Source organism: Muscardinus avellanarius, assembly GCF_963383645.1.
Source record: "Muscardinus avellanarius genome assembly, chromosome: 8".
Lineage (NCBI taxonomy): Eukaryota > Metazoa > Chordata > Mammalia > Rodentia > Gliridae > Muscardinus > Muscardinus avellanarius.
In genome coordinates, this window is record NC_137794.1 from 53,318,438 (window position 1) to 53,340,106 (window position 21,669).

The window sequence follows — 21,669 nt, forward strand, 5'->3', positions numbered from 1 at the left end:
CCATGCAGGAAAGACAAACCCATGTCCAGAGTTAAGTATCTATTCCAGAAATAACAAAATGCTACCTCTTCTGAGAAGAGGAGCAATGTAATCAGCCCACCCTCAGGTATGGCTTCACAGCAGGTGGGCTCTCATATGATACACTAGGGTGTGTCTACTGGCTATACTGGTACAAGAACCAATCATATTTGGGGAGATTGACTTTCCTATGCACTAAACACAAGCAAGCTCATAGCCTTATCTAACTTGACTCTTAATAGGTTATATATTGTTTGGAGACACTTCTGGGCCCACTACTCAACCTTATGTAGTATTCGGGATCAAACTCAAGTTCTTAGAACAGACCTTCCAGTCACTAGGTAGTGTACTGACACCTCGGGCACTTCTAGACTCTAAAGAAGACAGTAAGTAACAAGAGGGAAATGTAGCCCAGGGACAGGGAAATGTCCCAGCAATGGCCCCTTTTAATGTGACTTAACCTTATGTAACTACAAATATTTTAACATCTCAACAGCTACTATTTTTTCCTTCAAAGTGCTTTGGATCTATTGTCTAAATAACCTCTGTTTTGTTCCATGCAGGCAGATTTACAGGCATAAAAACCTCTGCCAGTACAGCTGGTTTTAAAGGGCATGTATCCAAGGATGCTGGTTGTCCTTCTATTTTATTTTTTTTAATTGAGAAGATTCCTAGTTTTTCCAGACAAAATTCAGAATGCTATTACCCATTTATAGCCCTATCCAGGCATGTACCCCATGAAGGTAAGTGCCAGTTTAATGGGAATGTAAATCTGGTGGCTTTCATTCACATTGAATTTATAGTAAGAGTTTCGTATTTCAATTAAGTATTTAAAACTTGTTGAAATGAAATATCAACTTTACATTGTCATAATTTAAAATAAAGTGTCACACATAATTGAAAAACAGACCAGGAAAAGATGAGAACAGAGTTTGCAAAAGGGACGATAAATCTGAAAGTAATACAATGACTTTCAAAATAGATGAGAAATTAAGAGGAAAATAAAACTGCCTTTTAAAACATTGTCTAATTTATAAAACCTAAGTCTTAATAGTCTTGCCTTATACTGGAGACAGGCCAAAGTTAAGCTGTGGATGGATAATCTCCAATATTTGTTCTCAACCAATATTTGTTGAGTATCTACTATGTGCCAGGTACTATTCTAAGCTCTGGCAATATAGCTATGTACAAAACAAAGTGTTTGTACTTATATAGCTTAAAAGTATAGAGGAGTGGATACAAATAATACACAATACGTCAAACAGTTATGAGTGCTATAAATAAATATTTATCAGTCTATAAGGGATAGTGATTGATTGGCAGATGGGAATATGCTATTTTATTTTGGATGGCCAATATGGGCCCTCCATTAGCCGAGCATGGAGGCAGAGGCCTTTAATCCTAGCACTTGGGAGGCTGAGGCAGGAGGATCATAAACTCGCAGCCAGCCTCAGCAACTTAATGAGACAGTTTAAGAACAAAAATTAAAATAGGGCTGGGAGTGTAGTTCAGAGGTATAAAATTCCTAGTAACACACACACACACACACACACACGGCTCTGCACAAGCAATTTTAAAGCAAAAACTTGAAAAAAGTAGGAGCCGAAGTGATGAGAACATGGTGGTGCAGGTAGCTGGTGGTGGTGATGATGATGGTGATGATGATGATGATGATGATGATGATGATGTGTGTGTGTGTGTGTGTGTGTGTGTGTGTGTGTGTTCGTGTTGTGAGGGAGTTTGGGAGGTAAAATCCTACTGGGAGCCAGGATAAGGTCTTTGGATTTTATTCTTAAGAATTGCATGTGTGTGGCACTGGGATTGAATCCAGGGGCATTCTACCTCCAAGCCACAATCCCAACCCTTTTTATTTTTTATTTTGAAACAGGGTTTTGCCAAGTTCCTCAGGGTGTCCCTAAATTGCCGAGGCTGGCCTCAAACTTGAGATCCACCTATCTCAGCTTCCCAAATAGTGGGATGACAGGTGAGTGCCATCATGGCCAGCTTGAAGAATTTTAAGCACAAAAATCACATGATGTGACTACTTCAAAAAGGAACACTATAAGCTGGGCATGATGTTGCACACCTGTGCCCCAGTACTTGGGAGGCTGAGATAGGAGGATTGCAGATTCAAGGCCAGCCTCAGTAACTTAGCAAGACCATCAGTGACTTTTAAAAGACCATCTTTCAAAATAAAAAATTGAAAGGGTTAGGGGTGTACTTCATAAGTAAAATGCTTTGGATTCAATATCCAGTACAAAAAAAAAAGCACTATGACTAGAGATTAGGTTGTAAAATAACAGGAGAGATAGCAGAGAGATTGGATATAATAATCTAAAAGTAATAAGCTATTTTGTTTTCCACATTTATGAAACACACAGACAGACACACACACATATATATGTATATATATATATATATGTATATATGTATATATATGTATATATAATTTCCATCACTACGACAAAATACCCTTGGGCGTCATGGTCCACCAGCACATCATGGTGGGAGCAAAGCACTCACCTCATGGCCAGGAAGCAAAAGAGAGGAAGAAGAAAGGGGCTGGGGTCCCACAACCCCCTTCAGGACCATGCGCCAGGGACCTAAACATCTACTGCATCTAAGACTGTTTTGTTTTTAGGTATTGGGGATTGAATCGTGGTTGCTCTTCCACAGAGCTACATGCCCAGCTCTTTAAAAATATTGTTCTGAGGGTGATGGGAGGGGAAAGAGGGAAACTCCTTAATGCACATGACATTCACAAACATATCAAAGTCAATCCCTCAGCCGAACATGAGAAGGAAGGAGGGGGCAGGAACCAGATGGGAAGTGGGGACGGACTAAAGGAGTGATGCGTGCGTGTATGCCTCTACCATCTTGTACCTCATTAAGATGTATGATTACAATGCACTAGCCGGGCGTGGTGGCGCACGCTTGTAATCCCTGGGCTTGGGAGGCGGAGACAGGAGGATCGCCCAGGTTCGAAGCCAGCCACGCTGGCTTAAGAGACGCTGTTTCCAAATTAAAAAAAAAAAATTATATATATATATATATATATATGTAGTAGCCCGGAGGTAGAAGGGCTTCCAGGAACCCCAGTACCACACACACACACAAAAAAAAAAAAAAAAAAAAAACAATGCACTAATTAATAAATATAAAGATCCACCACCTCCCAATAGTGCAAACTTGGGGGCCAATCCTACAACTTGTGGCTCTGTGGGGGGTACTTTTCCTAACCATAGCATATATGAATGTTATTTCATCACTTACAAAGGTAATATACTAAGTATGGTGACAAAAATGATTAATGAAGAGAAAATGCAAACACCAAATAAAAATATGATTGGGAAGCATATTAAGCTAGCTTAAACTATTATGTGAAGTATGCTTTTTTATTATTACCAAAGTTACTTACACAGTTTGTACTGCTTACACTACTTTGAACAACTGGGGTACTTGTTTAAAATGTAATTTCATGGGGTCTATCTAGTATTAGATTATCCAAGGGTTTGGGGACAGAAAAATAAACTTTAAACAATATCCTAGGTTATTCTTAACATATAATGATATAAGCAAACTTCAGAGTGACAAGAGTATTTTGACGATTTGAATGTGTGTGTGTGTGTGTGTGTGTGTGTGTGTGTGTGTGTGTGTTTTGGGTTTTGTGTGTGTGTGGTACTGGAGTTCCTGGAAACCCTTCTACCTCCGGCTACACTCCTAGACCTATTTTTATACTCTTTAAATTTGGAAACAGGTTCTTTTAAGCCAGCGCAGCTGGCTTCGAACCTGTGCGATCCTCCTGTCTCCACCTTCCAAGCGCGGGGATTACAAGCGTGCGCCACCATGCCCAGTGTCAATTTGAATGTTTTAAAGCATGGTCAGGCTGAATGCTAAGATTAAAAACAGAATCATCGTCTATTATTTTATCTCAAGTTCATTTTTAGTAAGTAAAAATATGAGTAAAAGAAAATTAAAATTCACCATCCTGTATCTCCTAACAATATATGATTACAATGTACCAATAAATAAATTTAAAACAATGTCAAAAAAGAATTAAAATTTTATTTTTCTGACACAATTCTAAGAAAAACAGTCAAACTTAATACAAATTGGTGGCTATATTTTGTAAATATATGAAATATAACATCATTAGAACAAGAGCTTTATAGTAATAATGACCCTAGAATAGTTTATTTTCTAGATGAGGAAACTGAGACTCCAAGTAACAGTCAGAGAGTAGCACAGTTCAGATTGATGGTCCTCATGATTTCTGTTTCCTTCTTTGTCTTCATTAATAACCAAGGAAAGTTTTTATAGTTTAACTTACTTTTTATTTCCCATAGAAGGAGGCAATAGTGGTATTTGGGAGAGTCTTTTGTTTACATGTTAGTGGTACCAAGGATTGAATTCAAGGGCATTCTACCTCAGAGCTATACCTCCAGCTCTATTTTATTATTTTATTATTATTTATTTATTTACTTATTTTTGTGGTACTGAGGATTGGACCCAAAGCTTCATCCTCAGCCCTATTTTTTATTCTTTTATTTATTCTTTATTTATTTATTTAGATTTATTTATTTATTTGGTGATTTATTTGGTGGTACTGGGGTTCCTGGAAACCCTTCTACCTCCGGGCTACATTCCCAGACCTATTTTATACTTTTTTTTTTTTTTTAAACAGGGTCTCTGAAGCCAGCGTGGCTGGCTTCGAACCTGTGCAATCCTCCTGTCTCCGTCTCCCAAGTGCAGGGATTAGAAGCGTGTGTCACTATACCTGGGCTTATTCTTTTTTTTTTTTTTTTTTTTTTTTTGGTGGTACTGGGGTTCTTGGAAACCCTTCTACTTCCGGGCTACACTCCCAGACCCATTTTATACTTTTTTATTTCGAAACAGGGTCTCCTAAGCCAGTGCGGCTGGCTTCGAACCTGCATGATCCTCCTGTCTCCGCATAGGGATTACAAGCGTGCACCACGCCTGGCTTATTCTTTTATTTTTGAAACAGGGTCTCATTAAATTGCAGAATGCCTCACTATATTGCTGAGGCTGGCGGCAGACCCGGATCCTCCTGTCTCAGCTTTTCAGGTACTAGGATTATAAGCATGCACCACTATGTCCGGCTTTATTTTTATTTTGAAACAGGTCCAAGTTAGTGTGCACTGGCCTGGAACCTGCAATCCTTTTGTCTCAGTCTCCCAAGTACTGGGATTATAGGTATGTACCATTGTGCCCAGCTGAATCTTTTTCTTTTTCTTTTTCTTTTCTTTTAATTTATTTTTATTTATGCACTGTATTCATACATCATCTTTTTCTTTTTTTAAACAATTTTATTGTGCGTTGTAGTCTTACATCTTATTGGAGTACAAGATGGTAGAGGCATACATAGACAAAGCCACTCATTTAGCCCTTCCCCAATTCCCACCTCATTCCCTTCCCCTTTCTTTCTTCTTTCTTTTCTTTTCTTTTCTTTTTTTTTTTTTTTTTTCGATATTGGGGATGGAACCAGAGGCATTCAACCTCCAAGCTACACACCCAGCCCTATTTTTTAGTTTGGTTTTCTTTTTTTTGAAACAGGGACTCACTGAGTTGCAAAGGGCCTTGCTAAGTAGCTGAGGCTGTCCTCTGGTCTCAGCCTCCTAAATTCTGGGATTACAAGCATGTACCACCACACCCAGCCCTCCCTCCTTTCTCCTTCTTACATTTGACTTAGTGATTGACTTTGATTTGTTTATGAATGAACCTCAGTACATTAGGGAATTTCCTACATTAGGGAATTTCCTACTTACCCCCTTCTTTTTCTTTTTTCAAACAATTCAAAGAATGAAGATCTTTCTAAAAACTCCTAACTTATAATGAAATAATCAAGTAACAATTTTATTTTTTAAAAATTAATATATTATTTCCTTTCATCTTACTTTGGCAAATTTTGTACCTTAGAGTGAGCCCAAATATTTGTAGGACATTGTTGGACCTGAGGTATTCTCTTAAAATTATCAGTTCTCAAAACATTTGGATGCAGCTGAGTCTTCTCTTTCAGAAGAGGCCCAGCTGGAGGGAAGCTGAACTCTGCGGCCAGGGCAAGAAAACCATAGGAGCCAAAGTGCTCCTGAGAACACCCTTGTGTTCACTCTTGTGCTACTGGCCACTGACATTCCTGAGGTTGACTGTTATTCATTGTCACCTAATAAAAGCTAATACATAAATGGGCCTAAATCTGGAGCAGGTACCTGAAGCAGAAAGACAGCAAAGGAAAAATTCTGTAGTTGGGCTCTATTGGTGCATGCCTGTAATCCCAGTACTTGGGAGACTGAGACAGGAGGATCACAGGTTCAAAGCAGGCCTTGGCAACTTAGTGAGATTCTCAGCAACTTAGTGAGATCATATTTCCACATAAAATAAGAGAAAATAGCCAGGCATGGTGGCGCACGCTTGTAATCCCCACGCTTGGGAGGTGGAAACAGGAGGATCGCGCAGGTTTGAAGCCAGCCACGCTGGCTTAAGAGACCCTGTTTCCAAATAAAAAATATAAAAATAGGCCTGGGGCCGGGCGTGGTGGCGCATGCTTGTAATCCGCGCGCTTGGGAGGCAGAGACAGGAGGATCGCGCAGGTTCGAAGCTAGCCCCGCGCGCTGGCTTAGGAGACTCTGTTTCCAAATAAAAATGCAAAAATAGGTCTGGGAGTGTAGCCCGGAGGTAGAAGGGCTTCCAGGAACCCCAGAACCACCAAAAAAAAAAAAAAAAAAAAAAAAAAAATAGGCCTGGGAGTGTAGCCCGGAGGTAGAAGGGCTTTCAGGAACCCCAGTACCACCACCAAAAAAAAAAAAAAAAAAAAGAGAGAGAAAATATAGAATAAAATAGCTCTTTGTGTGTAGTCCAGAGGTGGAATGCCCTTGGGTTCCATCCCAGTACCCTTCCCCCAACACACACAAAATAAAAATTCTGAGGTTTCCAGACCAATAATCTTTCTTACAAAAATGTGTAAATATCTTATCAATGTGTCTGCAAGTATATTAGTGATTGAATGTTTGTATGTATGGAGTTTATAGCTTAGTATATGATAGGTGCATATTTGAATTATGGTCATTTGTGTTGGAAAATAGGTGTAATGAATCTACATGACAATTCTATAATGTAAAATTGCACCAACATACAGGAAGAAAATGTCACAATTTATCTAGGGATATAATTTTCAAAGTCCATGAAAATATAGGGGAATGTTTTTAAAAAACCATAAGCCTACAAACATACAACACCCCCATCAATTTACATGATTTATGTCAGATTTACATCAGCAAAAATATTTTTCACTTTCTTTTAAAGTTTTTCAAAGTTTTTTCTTAATACTGTACTTTCCTTCAGATTATTGAATGTTTAGAAAGTTCTATTTTAATTTGATTTTTTCAATGTATCCAGTGACAAAAGCAGAATTTCATAAATTTTGAAGGTCTACTCAACTATTGATAATCTCACCTCTGGAGGAAAGCTAGCTATGTCTTATTATGCTTTTTCTCAGAAATTATAAGATCAATGTTTAACACCTTCATCTGGCAGTGATGACCTGGCACCAGTTCCTATCAGCTCAAAACAGCAGAAGTGTTGAATCTCATCCCAACTCAGCATAAGTGATTTCACACTGACAGCTTGAAGTCAGTCTTGGTGGGAGTATTTACATGACAAAACTGAGAAGCAACACAAATCAGGGCTTTTTTTTTCTATCATGGAGAGAGTTGGTCAAACATTTATCAGTGTACCACCAGGCTTATAGAATTCACCTTACTATTTGGTACTTTAATGCTTAATATTTTTTAAATAGCCCAATTAGGTTTATGGGGGAAGATTGAAGGCTAGAGTTGGGACAAAAGCCAGGGTCTGCTAGAGGTTTAGAAGGTTCAAGGACACTGAGGAATTGCATCCTGTTGACTTTTTCTCTAGGCCCTGCTAAAAACTAAGTAGAACCTAGAGTAGAAAACAACACCCTTAATTTTGGCACTGAGTGTACATAGTTTGGAAAGCAGAAGACATTGGAAAGACTGTGGAGGAACAGTCCTCTAACAGTCTTGTAGTGTGTCTTTTTTTGTGTGTGATTTCATGTGGACCTGAGGTAGGAGAGAAGAAATGAAAGAAATAAGTAGAAAGGAGTGTTATAGGACTGCGAGTTTTCCTTGGTTCTTGTCTCCCTGAAAGAAAGATTTCATTCAGAGTATGCGGATAGGTTAGGCATGAAAAAGCTTTACTGGGTAGATTCCACAGGAGGCCCACAGAGCTGGTCAGTCTAGGAGCTTGTAAGAGAGATAGAGTTAAAAGAAAACAGCGGCTCACTAGCCGCATGTTGGGCTTTTTATAACACCTAGAAATTCCACTCTTTTTTATGTGTATTACTTTAACTTTCACGCCACGGCTTGGAGCGACTGTGCAGGATTGTGTCATGTAAAAAATCTAAAGCTGCAATGTGATAGGCTGGAAGTCTCTGACCACAGATGGGTAAGACAATTCCTGTATTTCCTTTTGGGAAGGCTTTTCTCTGCCCTGTTTGTTCCTATCCAGCTACCCACTAGACACAGGGAGAACAAGGAAAATGTAACTTAATATGGAAGCCCATGGCAAAATTCCCCAATACTCTTACTTCCTAGCCAGGCCTGCTGGACCCAAAAGTTTCTGATAAATTGACAAGCCTTTACTAATTACCATAGGCATTGTTGATTATGGGAAGTTATCTGTCCACCACACAAAAGAGGAACCTCCTTGGGCATTACTTGGGAAAGCAATCTTCTTGGGCGCTGATGGCTATCCTTGAATACTTTTTGTGTGTGTGTGTGTGTGTGGTACTGGGGTTCCTGGAAACCCTTCTATTCTGGGCTACACTCCCAGATCTATATATATTTTATATACTTTAATTTGGAAACAGGGTCTCTTACGCCAGTGGCTGGCTTCAAACCTGTGCTATCCTCCTGTCTCCGTCTCCTAAGCGTGGGGATTACAAGCGTGTGCCACCATGCCCAGCACTATCCTTGAACATTTTAAACAAAATGACACGTACTGAGGACACAGTGAAGCTTGGGACCTGAAAGATGACCAGAAGAGCCTACATCATGTGTGACTGCCCACTGTCCTCCTCACACACTCCGCCCTGCCCACCCCACATGAAGGCCCCTTATTAAAGGAGTCATGGACCCCCACATAGCCTCCCTCACACTTTGGATATAGCCCATATTCTCCCTTGAATGTATTTCAAACTTTCCTAAATAAATCTCTATGTCTCTGACTGGCCCATGATGAAATCCTTTTCTGTTACATAAGCCCAGGACGCTGCCAGGCCTGGGTTATGTTCTCTCTCCCTCTGTGAACTGCTCTGGACATCAACCCTTCTACCATGACATTTCTTGGCAACCACGAAGGGACTTGAATGGCATCGACTTTGGTAAGTCTATTGAAAAATTTGTTTTCCTCCCTGTCTTTAAACTTATTTTTTAAATGTGTATTTAAAACTCCTGTCCTTCATCTTCATGGTCCAAAGGAGCATGACTAGGTTAGCCTTATTTGACATTCCCAATCTTGGGAATAATGCAATATATCATGATCTTTGAATGAAGTAAGTAGACCCTTAACAGAATGTCAGCTATTGCCCCAAACAACCTATTCAAACAGCTCTGGTTTTATACTTATTGCCTAGAATTCTAGTAGTATACTGTCAACATGCAAATGAGGTGATGATTGACAGTTAAGGGTCAGTTACACTATTTTCAGGGTGCTTAAAAAGGAAAGCTCCCATGACATATCAATATCAAATGTGCTACAAGAAAACTAAATGTAACTCTGATAATGTGTGATAAATGGCTTTGAAAACAAAAATTAGTCTTTTAGTAACAGGCATCCTTTAATAACTTCAAGGAAAAAATGAAAAGCCAAACAATATTAATATACATGGTAGCCAAAGGTAATTTTTACTGACTCTTCTTGCTTAGTAGTATTATACTTGCAAATATCTTTAGGTGTTAGCTAACTTTGGGAAAACATCAAAATATAAAAATATTGTGGTCAGATTTTCTTTTCTACATTTTGGTTCAAAACTAAAAAATCCATAGGAAAGAATATAAATTGCCTATATTGCATATTTTTAAGATCTTATTTCAGAGCAATTTATATAGGAGCATCATTTAATTGTACTCTCAAACAGATCAGGGACATATATTACTTTGTTACAAGCCTCTGAAAATAATTTACCTTAGCAAAACACTATGAATTATTTAAAAAAAATTAAGCAAGTTGCAAAAGCTAATGAATCATTTGAATTCAAATTTTAGTAAATGAAGCCTCTACATAAATTCTTCCTGTGGTAAACATTTTTGTTTCCTCTAAGGCAATAAAATATTGTTCTTCATTTTAAACTCTAAGTGATAAAATGAGAGATAGAGGCCTGAGCCAGGTATAGTGGTTCACTGCTGTAATCCCAGTATTTAGGAGGCTGAGACAGGAGGATCACAGACTTGAGGACAGCCTCAGCAAGTAGTGAAAGGCTCATCAACCTAGTGAGATCTTGTTTCAAAATAGAAATAAAAGTTGGGCTGAAGGCGTAGCTCAGAGGGAGAATGTCCCTGGGTTCAGTTGTGTGTGTGTGTGTGTGTGTGTGTGTGTGTGTGTACATACATAGGATACAGGTTTGAATGTGGTTTATAGAATTAGAAATGGACAAACCTAAAGCAATTAACTGACTCAAGAATACATTGGATCAGGGTTGTAAATTTGGTTCAAAAGTCACATCCAGTCTGCTCTTTTACTGCCACTTACTAAAGGCTGAAATAAATAAAAGAAAAAACACATGTTGTAACACATTAAAAGCTTTCTAAAGTCAACCTTCAATGTCCATAAATACAATTTTATTGGAATCTGGCCACATTCATCATTGATGTAGTGTTGATTTCTTACACACTACCATGGCAGAGTAGACTTCTGTATGTGGTGCTCTCAGCATTTTGCACTGCTGCTGAGCACACTACAAATTGCAAAGATGCAGTTTGAACTACCAGAATTTTGAGAATCACACATATCATGCAACAATTTTCTTCTTTTTATTTTCAGTGTCTACCCATAATGTCGAAGCAAGGAAAGAGAGAAAGAGAGAAAAGTAAACTTCAAGTGATATATTTTCAAGGCACAGCAGAGTAAGGATTATTTTGTTATGAAATTAGATGGCAAAGTATGGAGTTTAACATGCAATAGTTATTCTTAAAGAATCTATGTTAGAGCCGGGTTTGGTGGCACACGCTTGTAATCCCAGCATTCGGGAGGCTGAGACCAGAGGATCGCGGTTCGCGGACAGCCTCAGCTACTTATTGAGGCCCTCTGCAACTCAGTGAGACCCGGTTTCAAAATAAATAAAAAATAGGGCAGGGGGTGTAGCTCGAAGGTTGAATGCCCCTGGGTTCCATCTCCAGACCTGCAAAAAATAAGAAAGAAAGAAAGAAAGAAAGAAAGAAAGAAAGAAAGAAAGAAAGAAAGAAAGAAAGAAGGAGAGAGAGAGAGAGAGAGAGAGAGAGAGAGAGAGAGAGAGAGAGAGAGAGAGAGAGAGAGATATGGATGGATAGGGCAGGGGCTATAGCTCAGAGGTTGAATGCCCCTGGGTTCCATCCCCAGACCCACAAAAACAAAAACAAAAAACAAAAAACAAAACCTATGTTAGAATTACCAGATGAAATATTCATCACAATATTCTTAGTTCATAGGAATGCTATGGCCAGAACAATTAGAAAATTTAAAGCAAGGTAATTCAACACAGCAGAATTAATTTACAAAAAGAAAAGCAAAGCTGCAATCAAACTAAATGACTCTATTGTTATCCAAGAAAGGAAAGCCTTTTACCAATGGTAAGTTAATTAAATTGTTTGATTACATCAGCTGAAAAAAATGTGTTCAGAGTAAACTTGCTTAAGACTATTAAATTAGCTTTTTGGCAAGAAAAGTTGCTCAAAGAATCGAGAACACTGAAAACAACATAACCAGTCCACAAAAAACAAACAAGGAAACTGACCTAGTGGTTTTCCTTGTCTCTTGATGAGTCAACGGATATTGCTGATACTGTCTAGTTATTGTTTATTTGATGAGTCAAGGCCAAGGTTGTAGTGATCGAAGAGTCAGTCTCAATGAATTGTGTGGAACAGTTACAGGCAAGAATATTTTCTAAGAAGACATGCATTCTATACAACCTGAAGTAGGATCTGCTAAAATGTAGCAGTAAATATATGGTGCAAATTAATTAGAAAAAAACACACCCCAACAAAAACCCACCCAACTTAGTTGATTAAACTTATAAAGCAATGCTTGTGGAAATGTAAGGTATTAAAAACCTATGATTATTTACTGTATCATTCATCAGTAGGTACTATGTCGAATGTATTTTACTCAATCTTTTGAAACTGAACTAGTAATGTCAAGAGTGAATTTAATTTGCTCACAGAAAGAGCAACAGTTCCTTTTCTCCCATAAAGTAGTTAATTGGCTCAGTAGTAGTTTCTGATGAACTTTTGAGCTCAGTGCTGATATTAAAATTATTCTGTATAAGAAGAGGTGCCCTCAACCATTATGAAAATAAGTGTGGGATTAAGTCTCACAATGAATGGCTTGGAATTTAGCTTTTGCTGCAGACTTAATAGTGCTATGTAATTAATTCAACCAAAATACAAGGCAAAACCTATATGTGCTTATATGTGAAACACATTTATTTTGATTACAATTAACATTATTTGAATCACAAGTAAGATCAAGCTGCTCTATATACTTCCTGTGCTATGAAAAGGCAAAGCAAGCATCAAGATCTCTACTCTCATCCACATTTGTAGCTCCACCTTCAGGTCCAGTAGCGTTTTTTAGGCCTTGATACACATGCAAGGCAAACTTCCACTTTTCAAACTACATTTAACTGTGCAACTGAGTAGCTTCTACCTAACTTCTAATCAGAAATTATCAACTATAATGTAATAATATCCTGAGAGAAAAATATCAAGAAATAACCTGACACAATTTAATCAATGTCTTTCTTCCAAGTGATGAATATGCTCAACAAAATCATATTCTCATGGACTAAATTATTTTATTTACTTATTTATTCATTCATTTATTCATTCATTCATTTATTTATTTACTTATTTATTTTTGCAGTACTGGGGATGGAACCCAGGGGCATTCTACCTCTGAGCTACACCCCCAGCCCTATATATATTTTTTTAGTCTTTATTTTGAAACAGGGTCTGAGTTGCAAGGGCCTTGTTAAATAGCTGAGGCTGCCCGAAAACTGCAATCCTCTGGTCTCAGTCTCCTGAATGCTGAGATTACAAGCATGAGCCACCACGCCTGTCTCCATGGACTAAATTACTTAATATTTATCTTAAAGAAGAAACTTTCAAAGATGAAATATGTAAGACATTATAATAGATCAGCATTAGTAGATTAATATGTATGGTCAAAAGTTTTTTTTTTTTTTTTTTTTTTGTGGTACTGGGATTCCTGGAAGCCCTTCTCCACTCCCAGACCTATTTTATATTTTTGAAACAGGGTCTCTTAAGCCAGCGCGGCTGGTTTTCGAACCTGTGTGATCTTCCTGTCTCCGCCTCCCAAGCGCCGGGATTACAAGCGTGCGCCACCACGCCCGGCTTCAAAAGTATTTTTTGACAGTGCTAAGGACTGAACCTAGGGCCTCATGCAGACAATTTTGATGACAAGAAACACTAATTTTAAACTTTAATTTAGTGAAACACAATCCCCAGAGCATTTAATTCTTCTCATCAGTAGAACCATATTACCCCCACCAAAAAAAGAGAAAAAAGTTCTCATTAGGTTTTAAATTTTGCCAATAAAATTTTATAAAAGTTTTTTCTTTAGTTATTCAAGTAGCTACATAATAACCTCAACTTTGCCTCTAGCCCATAGCCTCATATTTATTATCTGTCCCTTTACAGAAAAGAATTCCTAACATCTGCTCTAGAACCAGAAGCCACCCTAGACATTGTGAGACTCTAATGCACCAATAAAAGCAAATTAAAAAAAATAAAAGCACAGGTTGAATGCAGTGTCTCTAAGGCTAAGTGGCCTGGGCTTAGAAGCTGGCTCTGTCACTGGCAGCTGTACCATCATGAGCAAATTCTTCAATCTTTCTTCAGTTTTCTCATCTGTAAGTAGAAGCAAGTAATAGCATCTATCTTATAGGGTTGCTTGTGAGGACTGAGTTAGTAAATGAAAAGTACTGAAAAATAGTACCTCGAACAAAGTTTTTCCTAATGAAGACTTAGTAAAGGTAAACTTCAAACGGTAGTCAATTTTACATCTCCTCTCCAGTGAGTCAAACTTTAAAATGTTTATATACATTCATGAATAAAATAAAAATCTTAGTGGATGACAATAGAAGATAACTGAGTGCATGAACTGGAGAATAAATGTTCCTCACTTCCATCAAACAGGAAACCAAGTGGGACATACTATGGGTATGACCAAGGCAGCAATTCTTACATACATTTTTTTTCTTTTTTTGGTGGTACTGGGGTTCCTGGAAGCCCTTCTACCTCTGGGCTACACTCCCAGACCTATTTTATACTTTTTATTTGGAAACAGGAAGCATGGCTGGCTTCGAACCTATGCGATCCTCCTGTCTCTGCCTCCCAAGCACGGGGATTACAAGTGTGCGCCACCACGCCCGGCTATTTATTCTTTTATAGACTAAAATGTAATATTATAAAATCTAAAATACTAGAATATTAATATAACCTCTGCATTAAAAATATGTATGTAAGCCGGATTTTAAGGGAAAAATGCTTTGATGTATGTACCCTCAACAACTGCCTACTAAGTGCTAATGTGCTTTTTCTTAAATAAGTATATCTTACAACACAAGAAATTTTAAAGTATTGCTATGCAAAAAAAAAAAAAACTTTCTGCAGTGATGGATATGTTCTTCATCAATGTGTCCAACATAATAACTATTAGCTGGCCTCAGATGACTACTGAACAACTGATATATGGTTAGTGAAAACTGAGAAACTGCAATTTTTGGGGGGTTACTGGGGATTGAATCCAAGGGCATTCTACCTCAAAGCCCTTTTCATCTTTTGTTTTGAAGCAAAGTCAGGCTAGGTTGCTGAGAGTCTTACTACTTGCTGAAGCTGTTCTGGAACCTGAGATCCTCCTGTCTCAGCCTCCTAAGTTACAAACATGAGCCACCATGCCTAGCTGAAAAACAAATTTTTTGCACTACACAGTTAATAATAGTTCCCTAATTAAAACAGCTCTGCCTTTGCATGCCACAAAATATTTTCTAGTGTGTGTGTGGTTCTGGGGATTGAACCCAGAGACATTCTACCTCTGAGATACACCTCCAGGCCTTATTTTATTCTTTATTTTTAAACAGAGTCTCACTAAGTTGCCGGGGCTGGCCACAATCCTTCTGTCTCAGCTTCCCAAGTACTGGAATTACAAGTATTACAAACATATGTCAACATGGTTGGCTTTTCTGTCTACTTATAGTAGAATTAAATCAATTAATTATTTAAAAAATAATGTTTGTTTTGTCCCTCTCCTCTTACCTCTTCTGAATTGTAGCTGAATTCTAATCACTTAAGGTGTCAGAGCATAAGGAAAAAGCATATAGATGAATTTTTACATATAAATAAAATAAATATAAATAAAACACACGTGTAATTCTGAAGCCTTAAACCTTTACCTCTGGCAAATTTTTAAGGTATCTGCTTATAGTTGAAAAATCTAGATCCATTAGTAATTTACTTCTTGTTTTTTTTTTCTTAGATTTTTTTAATTAAAAATAATTATTGAGCCGGGCATGGTAACGCATGCTTGTAATCCCAGCATTTAGGAAGCTGAGAGGAAAATCGCAGTTCGTGGACAGCCTCAGCTACTTATTGAGGTCCTTTGCAACTCAGGGAGGCCCTGTTTCAAAATAAATAAAAAATAGGGCTGGGGTGTAGCTCAGAGGTAGAATGCTCCTGGGTTCCATCCCTGGTACTACAAAACACACACACACACACACACACACACACACACACACACACACACCTTTATTGATGCATTACAGTTATACATAATACTGTGGAATTTAGTGATACATTTGTACATTCACCTGACATAATTCGGTCAATTTCACTCTTTTTGTCTCCCCTTCTCTTTGTCTCCCCCTCTCTTTGTCTCCCCTTCTTCCTCCACCAGTCACTTTCCTTGACTCTACTGGTCTCTCTTTGATTTTCATGAGACCCATTCTTCCTTTCTTCCCCCTTTTCTCTCTAGCATCCACATATGAGAGAAAACATATAATTCTTGACTTCCTGAGTCTGGCTTATTTTGCTTAACCTAATGTTCTCCAGTTTGATCCATTACCTCTCATTCTTGATCATACCTCATTTTTAGATATTGGCATTACATAGTAGTGAAACAGATAAATACATCAAGTAAAAAAACTACTAATTTTCCAGTTGAACAGCTGATGTGTCAGTTTAAAAAAATCTTAGATGGAAAAATGTCTCCTTCAACTAGCTCTGACAATTTTGTACATATAACACAAAATACTTGCAAGTCATAAGGCTTAATGAGGCATCCTTACATGGAGGTGTGAAGAGACTCAGCTTTATTTTTGCATAAATATCATGATATTTGCTTAAGTATCCCTTTAAAATAAGTTAAAAATGTTTCCATATTATTCTTTTATTAACATGATTGTTGATTAAAGCATAATATCTCTGATTACATAAGGTAAAATATTCAGCCACTCACATATTCTTGATGAAAATTGCTTGCAATATTTTGTTGTAATATATCTTTACATTTTTACTTGATTCAATGGGTAGTTTCACATTTTCCATTAAAATCTACAAGTGTTTTAATTTTTATCATTATAAAAATTAAATAAAAATATAATGAAACCAACCCTAAAATATAACCCTAGAAAAAGCACACTGATTTTAATGACAGAATATGTACAAAGTCACTGAGTAAAGCTCTTTTTTATGAACACTTTTGGAAAGCTGGCATTCAGTTCTAGCACAGCTCTATTATCAATCTGTGAACAGAAGGACACATCAAGCAAGGAGAGTTCTTTACAAGACTCCAGGAGTTTTCTTAAGGATGCTGGACTTACCATTCTTGTTCCTGTTTGAAAAAACAAAATAAACACCTTAAGTAAAATGAGTTCCTTTATTATTTGAAATACACTTAAAATACATGACCTTTTAAAATTAAAAGTAATTTTTATGATAAAAGACTTCATAGTGAAATGATTCCATTTAAAAAGGAACTGAGTGTTTCCAGGCAAGGTGACATCTAGGACCTGAATACCACCAAACTTCTGCCCCGTCTTCATCCTACCTCTGAACTCTTCCATCAACTCCTCCAGATTTCCCAAATTCTGTCACCCCAGTACAAAACATTCATCACATCTCATTTTCCATAACCCCCATGTCTATTCAGTCAATGATACCTATAATACTTCTATCTCTAATTCCATGCAGTATAATTACCAAGCAAGTACTCTGTGAACTGTCTGAGCATCTGTCTTACTCGTAAGACACGTGTCTGCTTTCAGGAACTTACCAACCAGGGTTTAGAGCAAATAAATACAGAATGATTTGATAAGTTTTACAGTGAGTGGCGGGTATGAAATGGTATTAGCCAAAGAGAGATGATGGGTAATGAGTTATTTTAGCTCATGTTAAATTTGAACAGATTATGGAATATTTGTTAGCTAAATTAAATAAGTTATGCAAAACATAGGACCCATGGCAAGCATTTAATAGATACTAAATATCACCTGATTCTAAAAGATTATCTGTTATAAAACATACCTTGCTTTAATTATAGTCTTTTTGGAAAGAAACCTATCACAATCCTCTCTCTCTTTCTCTCTCTCTCTCTCTCTCTCTCTCACACACACACACACACACACACACACACACACACACACGCACACACACACGCACACACATACAGGAGGCATTAAGATTATCTGAAATGTTACTCTAAGCCTCATTCTTTGCCAATTTCTTCCTGCTCCCCTCCCTGTTGTGGGAGAGAAGTGTCCTTGACCTTCTGATGGTTTTCCAGTCCCTTCTGAGGTCCAGCAGAGCTTCTACTCGGAGCTGTAACCATTCTGTCACTCAGTCCGTGACTGGTCTTAAGCTAAACCAATCCACATTTCTCTGGAAATTTACTGTAAACATTTTAAGTATTATTATTTTTTGTGATACTAGAAATTGAATCCAGGGACACTCTACCTCCAAGCTATACTTCACCCCTTTATATTGTTGTTTTTGAAACAGGGTCTTACTACATTGCTGAGACTGCCCTCAAATCCTTCCTGTCTCAGCCTCCCAAGTACCGGGGTTGCATAAGTGTGACAGCATGACTGGGCTTCCCTGTAAATTTTAAGTTGTGTTTCAGAAAAGTCTTCAATGTCCATAGATCTCTATTTCTAAAGACATAAACCTGGGCTACAGCTGTTATAGTTGGCTGTTATAGAAAAGCAGAGATGATTAGTACTATAAGAGAAGAACAAGACAAAATTAAGGGCAAGAAGCACACATAAAAGTCTTTGTGAACAGAGTGGCAGAGGGTGGAGCAGGAGACAGGTGCTGGAGCACACAGTATGGGAAAAGGAGAGGGGCAGTGAGGGCGGGAGAGAAAAGTGTCTTTGACTTTTCTGATGGCTTTCTAGTCCCTTCTGTGGTCCAGCCAGAGCTTCTATTCACAGGATCTGAGAGATACAACTGTAGCTTCATAATAATTTTCTTTTGCATATGCTTAATTTTATTTCAAGTGGGCTTTTGTTTTGTGAAATCAGAGAACCTAAGCACTTAGCAATGTGGTCTTTTTTTTTTTTTTCTCCCTTTACCCAGGGTTGTGACTCTTTTCTATGTGCTAGTCTTGCCCATTAGAATCTGAGTTTCTCAATAAACTATGAGTTTCATAAAGCTTAAGAGAATGCCTGTATAGGAAAAGATTTAAAATATAACTAGACTAGGGTCCTCTGTCCTATGTTTCCAAACGACTGTGCACTTTTGTTTCATTACCACTTATGACGCAGTCATGTTTCAGTCGGCTTACTCCATCAGGCAGGGCCATACCCATCAGATCCCCAGTGCTAAAACACTGCCTGATAGAGGACATCTCAATAAATGTATAGTGGATGAAAGAATAAAGAGGGATTGGTTAATTTACCAATTCCACCCCTGGTCTGGACCTCCATTAAATGGATGATTGCAGCAAATCTCCGAGTTTGATCTCTTCCTTCTCCAGTCTACCTGCTACTTGTTCCCAGTTTAATGTTCCTAAAACAGGACACCAAATATGTCTCTCGCACCCTAATTAAAATCCTGTTAATAGCTATTCCTAGTTTAATTATGTGCACGTTCCTCATCAGAATGTTCCAAAGTCTTCATTAAAGCCTCCTTATTCTGACATGGTAAGTCAAACTTGATACTTTTTTTCCTGTGAAAATACTCTGTATTTTCAACTGTATACTTTTGCTTCATGCTATTCCTTCTATTTAGAATGACCTGCCTTCCCGTTTTCTATTCACTTTTCAAGGATATTTTTAAAATATCTATTAACCTCTTAAATAAAGCTGTTACTTATTTCTCTAAACACAAATAATCCTTTTTTCTGAGCCTCATCAAAATGGACTTGTCTCTGGCTTGCGCTACAGTTATTTATATATTTGTTTTTCTCCTTGCTAGATAATAATCTCTGGAGGTAGGAACATAGCATATCTTACTCAGCTTTGTACTGATGAGCAGTATTTTCAGTGTAACACATATTTTGTTGAACAATGACAAAATAATGACTATTGATTTGATTAAACTGAAAATCCTTTTTTTGAAAAATTAAAAAAAGGATTCTAACATTTACAGATAAAAGAAAACCAAACAACAAATAAAGAAAATATAATGCAGTGTTAGGAGACTAGAGTCTAGATTGCACCATTATGAGTTATAAGATCCTGGGCAAATCAATTAATCTATTTGAGCCTGTTTTCTCATCTGTGGTTAACAGTAACTACCTAACATAAAGCTGTGAGGATTAAATCAGTTAATATATGATTGGAACAGTTTATAGCATTAATGTTATTATTAATTATTGATTAATATTATTATTTACTATGCTCTTTATAATATTATTATTCACGATGCTTTTTATATTTGATTAAGATATTCAAACATATTTCCATGACAGTTGTCTTTATCAATAATTATTAATGGCATTAACAGATAATTAATTACACTTCCTTGCTTTTGTGCTCATGAAAGTTACAGATGTTGTAAAAAGAGTCATTATACTTTTCCTTTTTCTTTTTTGACTCTATAAAGTCATTTATACATTTAATAGGCCAAAGTTAGGTAACTTGACAACCAGCCCCACTGCTCATCACAAGGTGCATGGCTTAGAATCAACGTTTCTAACTCCTCTGTGGTTCTGCAGTATCTCCTCCAGATGCTGGCTACTACTCATATATGATTTTTTTTTCTTTTTGATGAGGGAATGGTAAAATAAATTTTAACCAACAATAACACTCTTCTCAAAAGTGAGGTGTGCATTCATTTAAAAAAGTCTGGGCTTGCCTTTCCTTGTTTTCCTTGTGAATTCTTTTTCTTAATCTTCCAAAAATTTCTCTTATACAAGGTTTAGGATAATTCAAGAGGGAGGACAGGTAGAAAGGAAAAGAACAACAACATAAGTGCTTGTGGTGTGGCAATAAACCACCCAAACAATGCTAGCATGTGCTACCTTGCTCTAACATTTATTAACTGCTGGCTACCAGTACCCTCATTGATGAAAGGAAAGTGATATACAATGCCTGAGCTGTAAAAACCAAGTAAAATATAACACAGATGTAGACCTACAAATGACCTGAATAAGTAACATGCAACTACATAGCCAATAACTGTATCATAAACCTGGATGTGAAGAGATTTTTTAACTGACACCACAAACACAGGTGCTGAAAATCTTCAGATTTTCCTTTTGTTGAATGTTTAATAGCCAGGAAAGGATATATAGGTACTTATGACTTACTAGTATTAATACGTTGCCAGAAAACAGTTTGAGTGATATGAAAGTTTACAAAGTGCCAACAATGTGGGCAAGGACAACTATGGCAGCACTGCCAGCACCGCTGGCTAAGGTAAGAAGTAAGGGATCTCAGAGGGCTCCTTGTTGGTGATGTAGCAAGGATTTGAGGAATCCCACAGCTGGAAAGAATTTGTTACTGATCTGCTTTCAGATAGAACTATTCCTAAAAACTAGAATAATCAGGGATGGAGATTTTACAACATTCCTTTATCAAGAGCTTTAACATTAAGAAGCTTAGCTAGGGAGTAACTGGGATACAAGAGAGACTCTAGATCATGGAAGAGAAACAACACCAGTGGAGTGATGGAGGGGGTCTAGGAGAGGACACTGGATGGCAGAAGGGAAAACCAAAGAAGAAAACACTTCCACTAAAGTTATGCACATATGTAAAATTATCAGTGCCAACCTCAATATCATGTAAGGAGAAGCGGAGGGAAGAGAAAGGCACTCGGAGTGGGGAAAGCTCACCAGTGCTGTATGTTCCTTCACTCTCAGCTACATTAGGAGAGACAACGCACCAATAAGTGTATATTAGAA

The 21,669-nt window shown here is 37.5% G+C and overlaps 1 protein-coding gene across 2 annotated transcripts in view; it reads right to left on the reverse strand.

The window, feature by feature from the left end:
* Window positions 1-16,993: 16,993 nt before the first annotated feature.
* FBXL4 (F-box and leucine rich repeat protein 4) overlaps window positions 16,994-21,669 on the reverse strand; it is a gene marked incomplete at both ends in the record, with an annotated part of 61,445 nt that continues 56,769 nt past the window's right edge. For both annotated transcript variants that reach the window (XM_080700381.1, XM_080700380.1), the window contains one exon: window positions 16,994-17,157. In XM_080700381.1, the coding sequence (XP_080556507.1) occupies window positions 16,994-17,157 (164 nt within the window). The remainder of the gene's footprint in view (window positions 17,158-21,669) is intronic.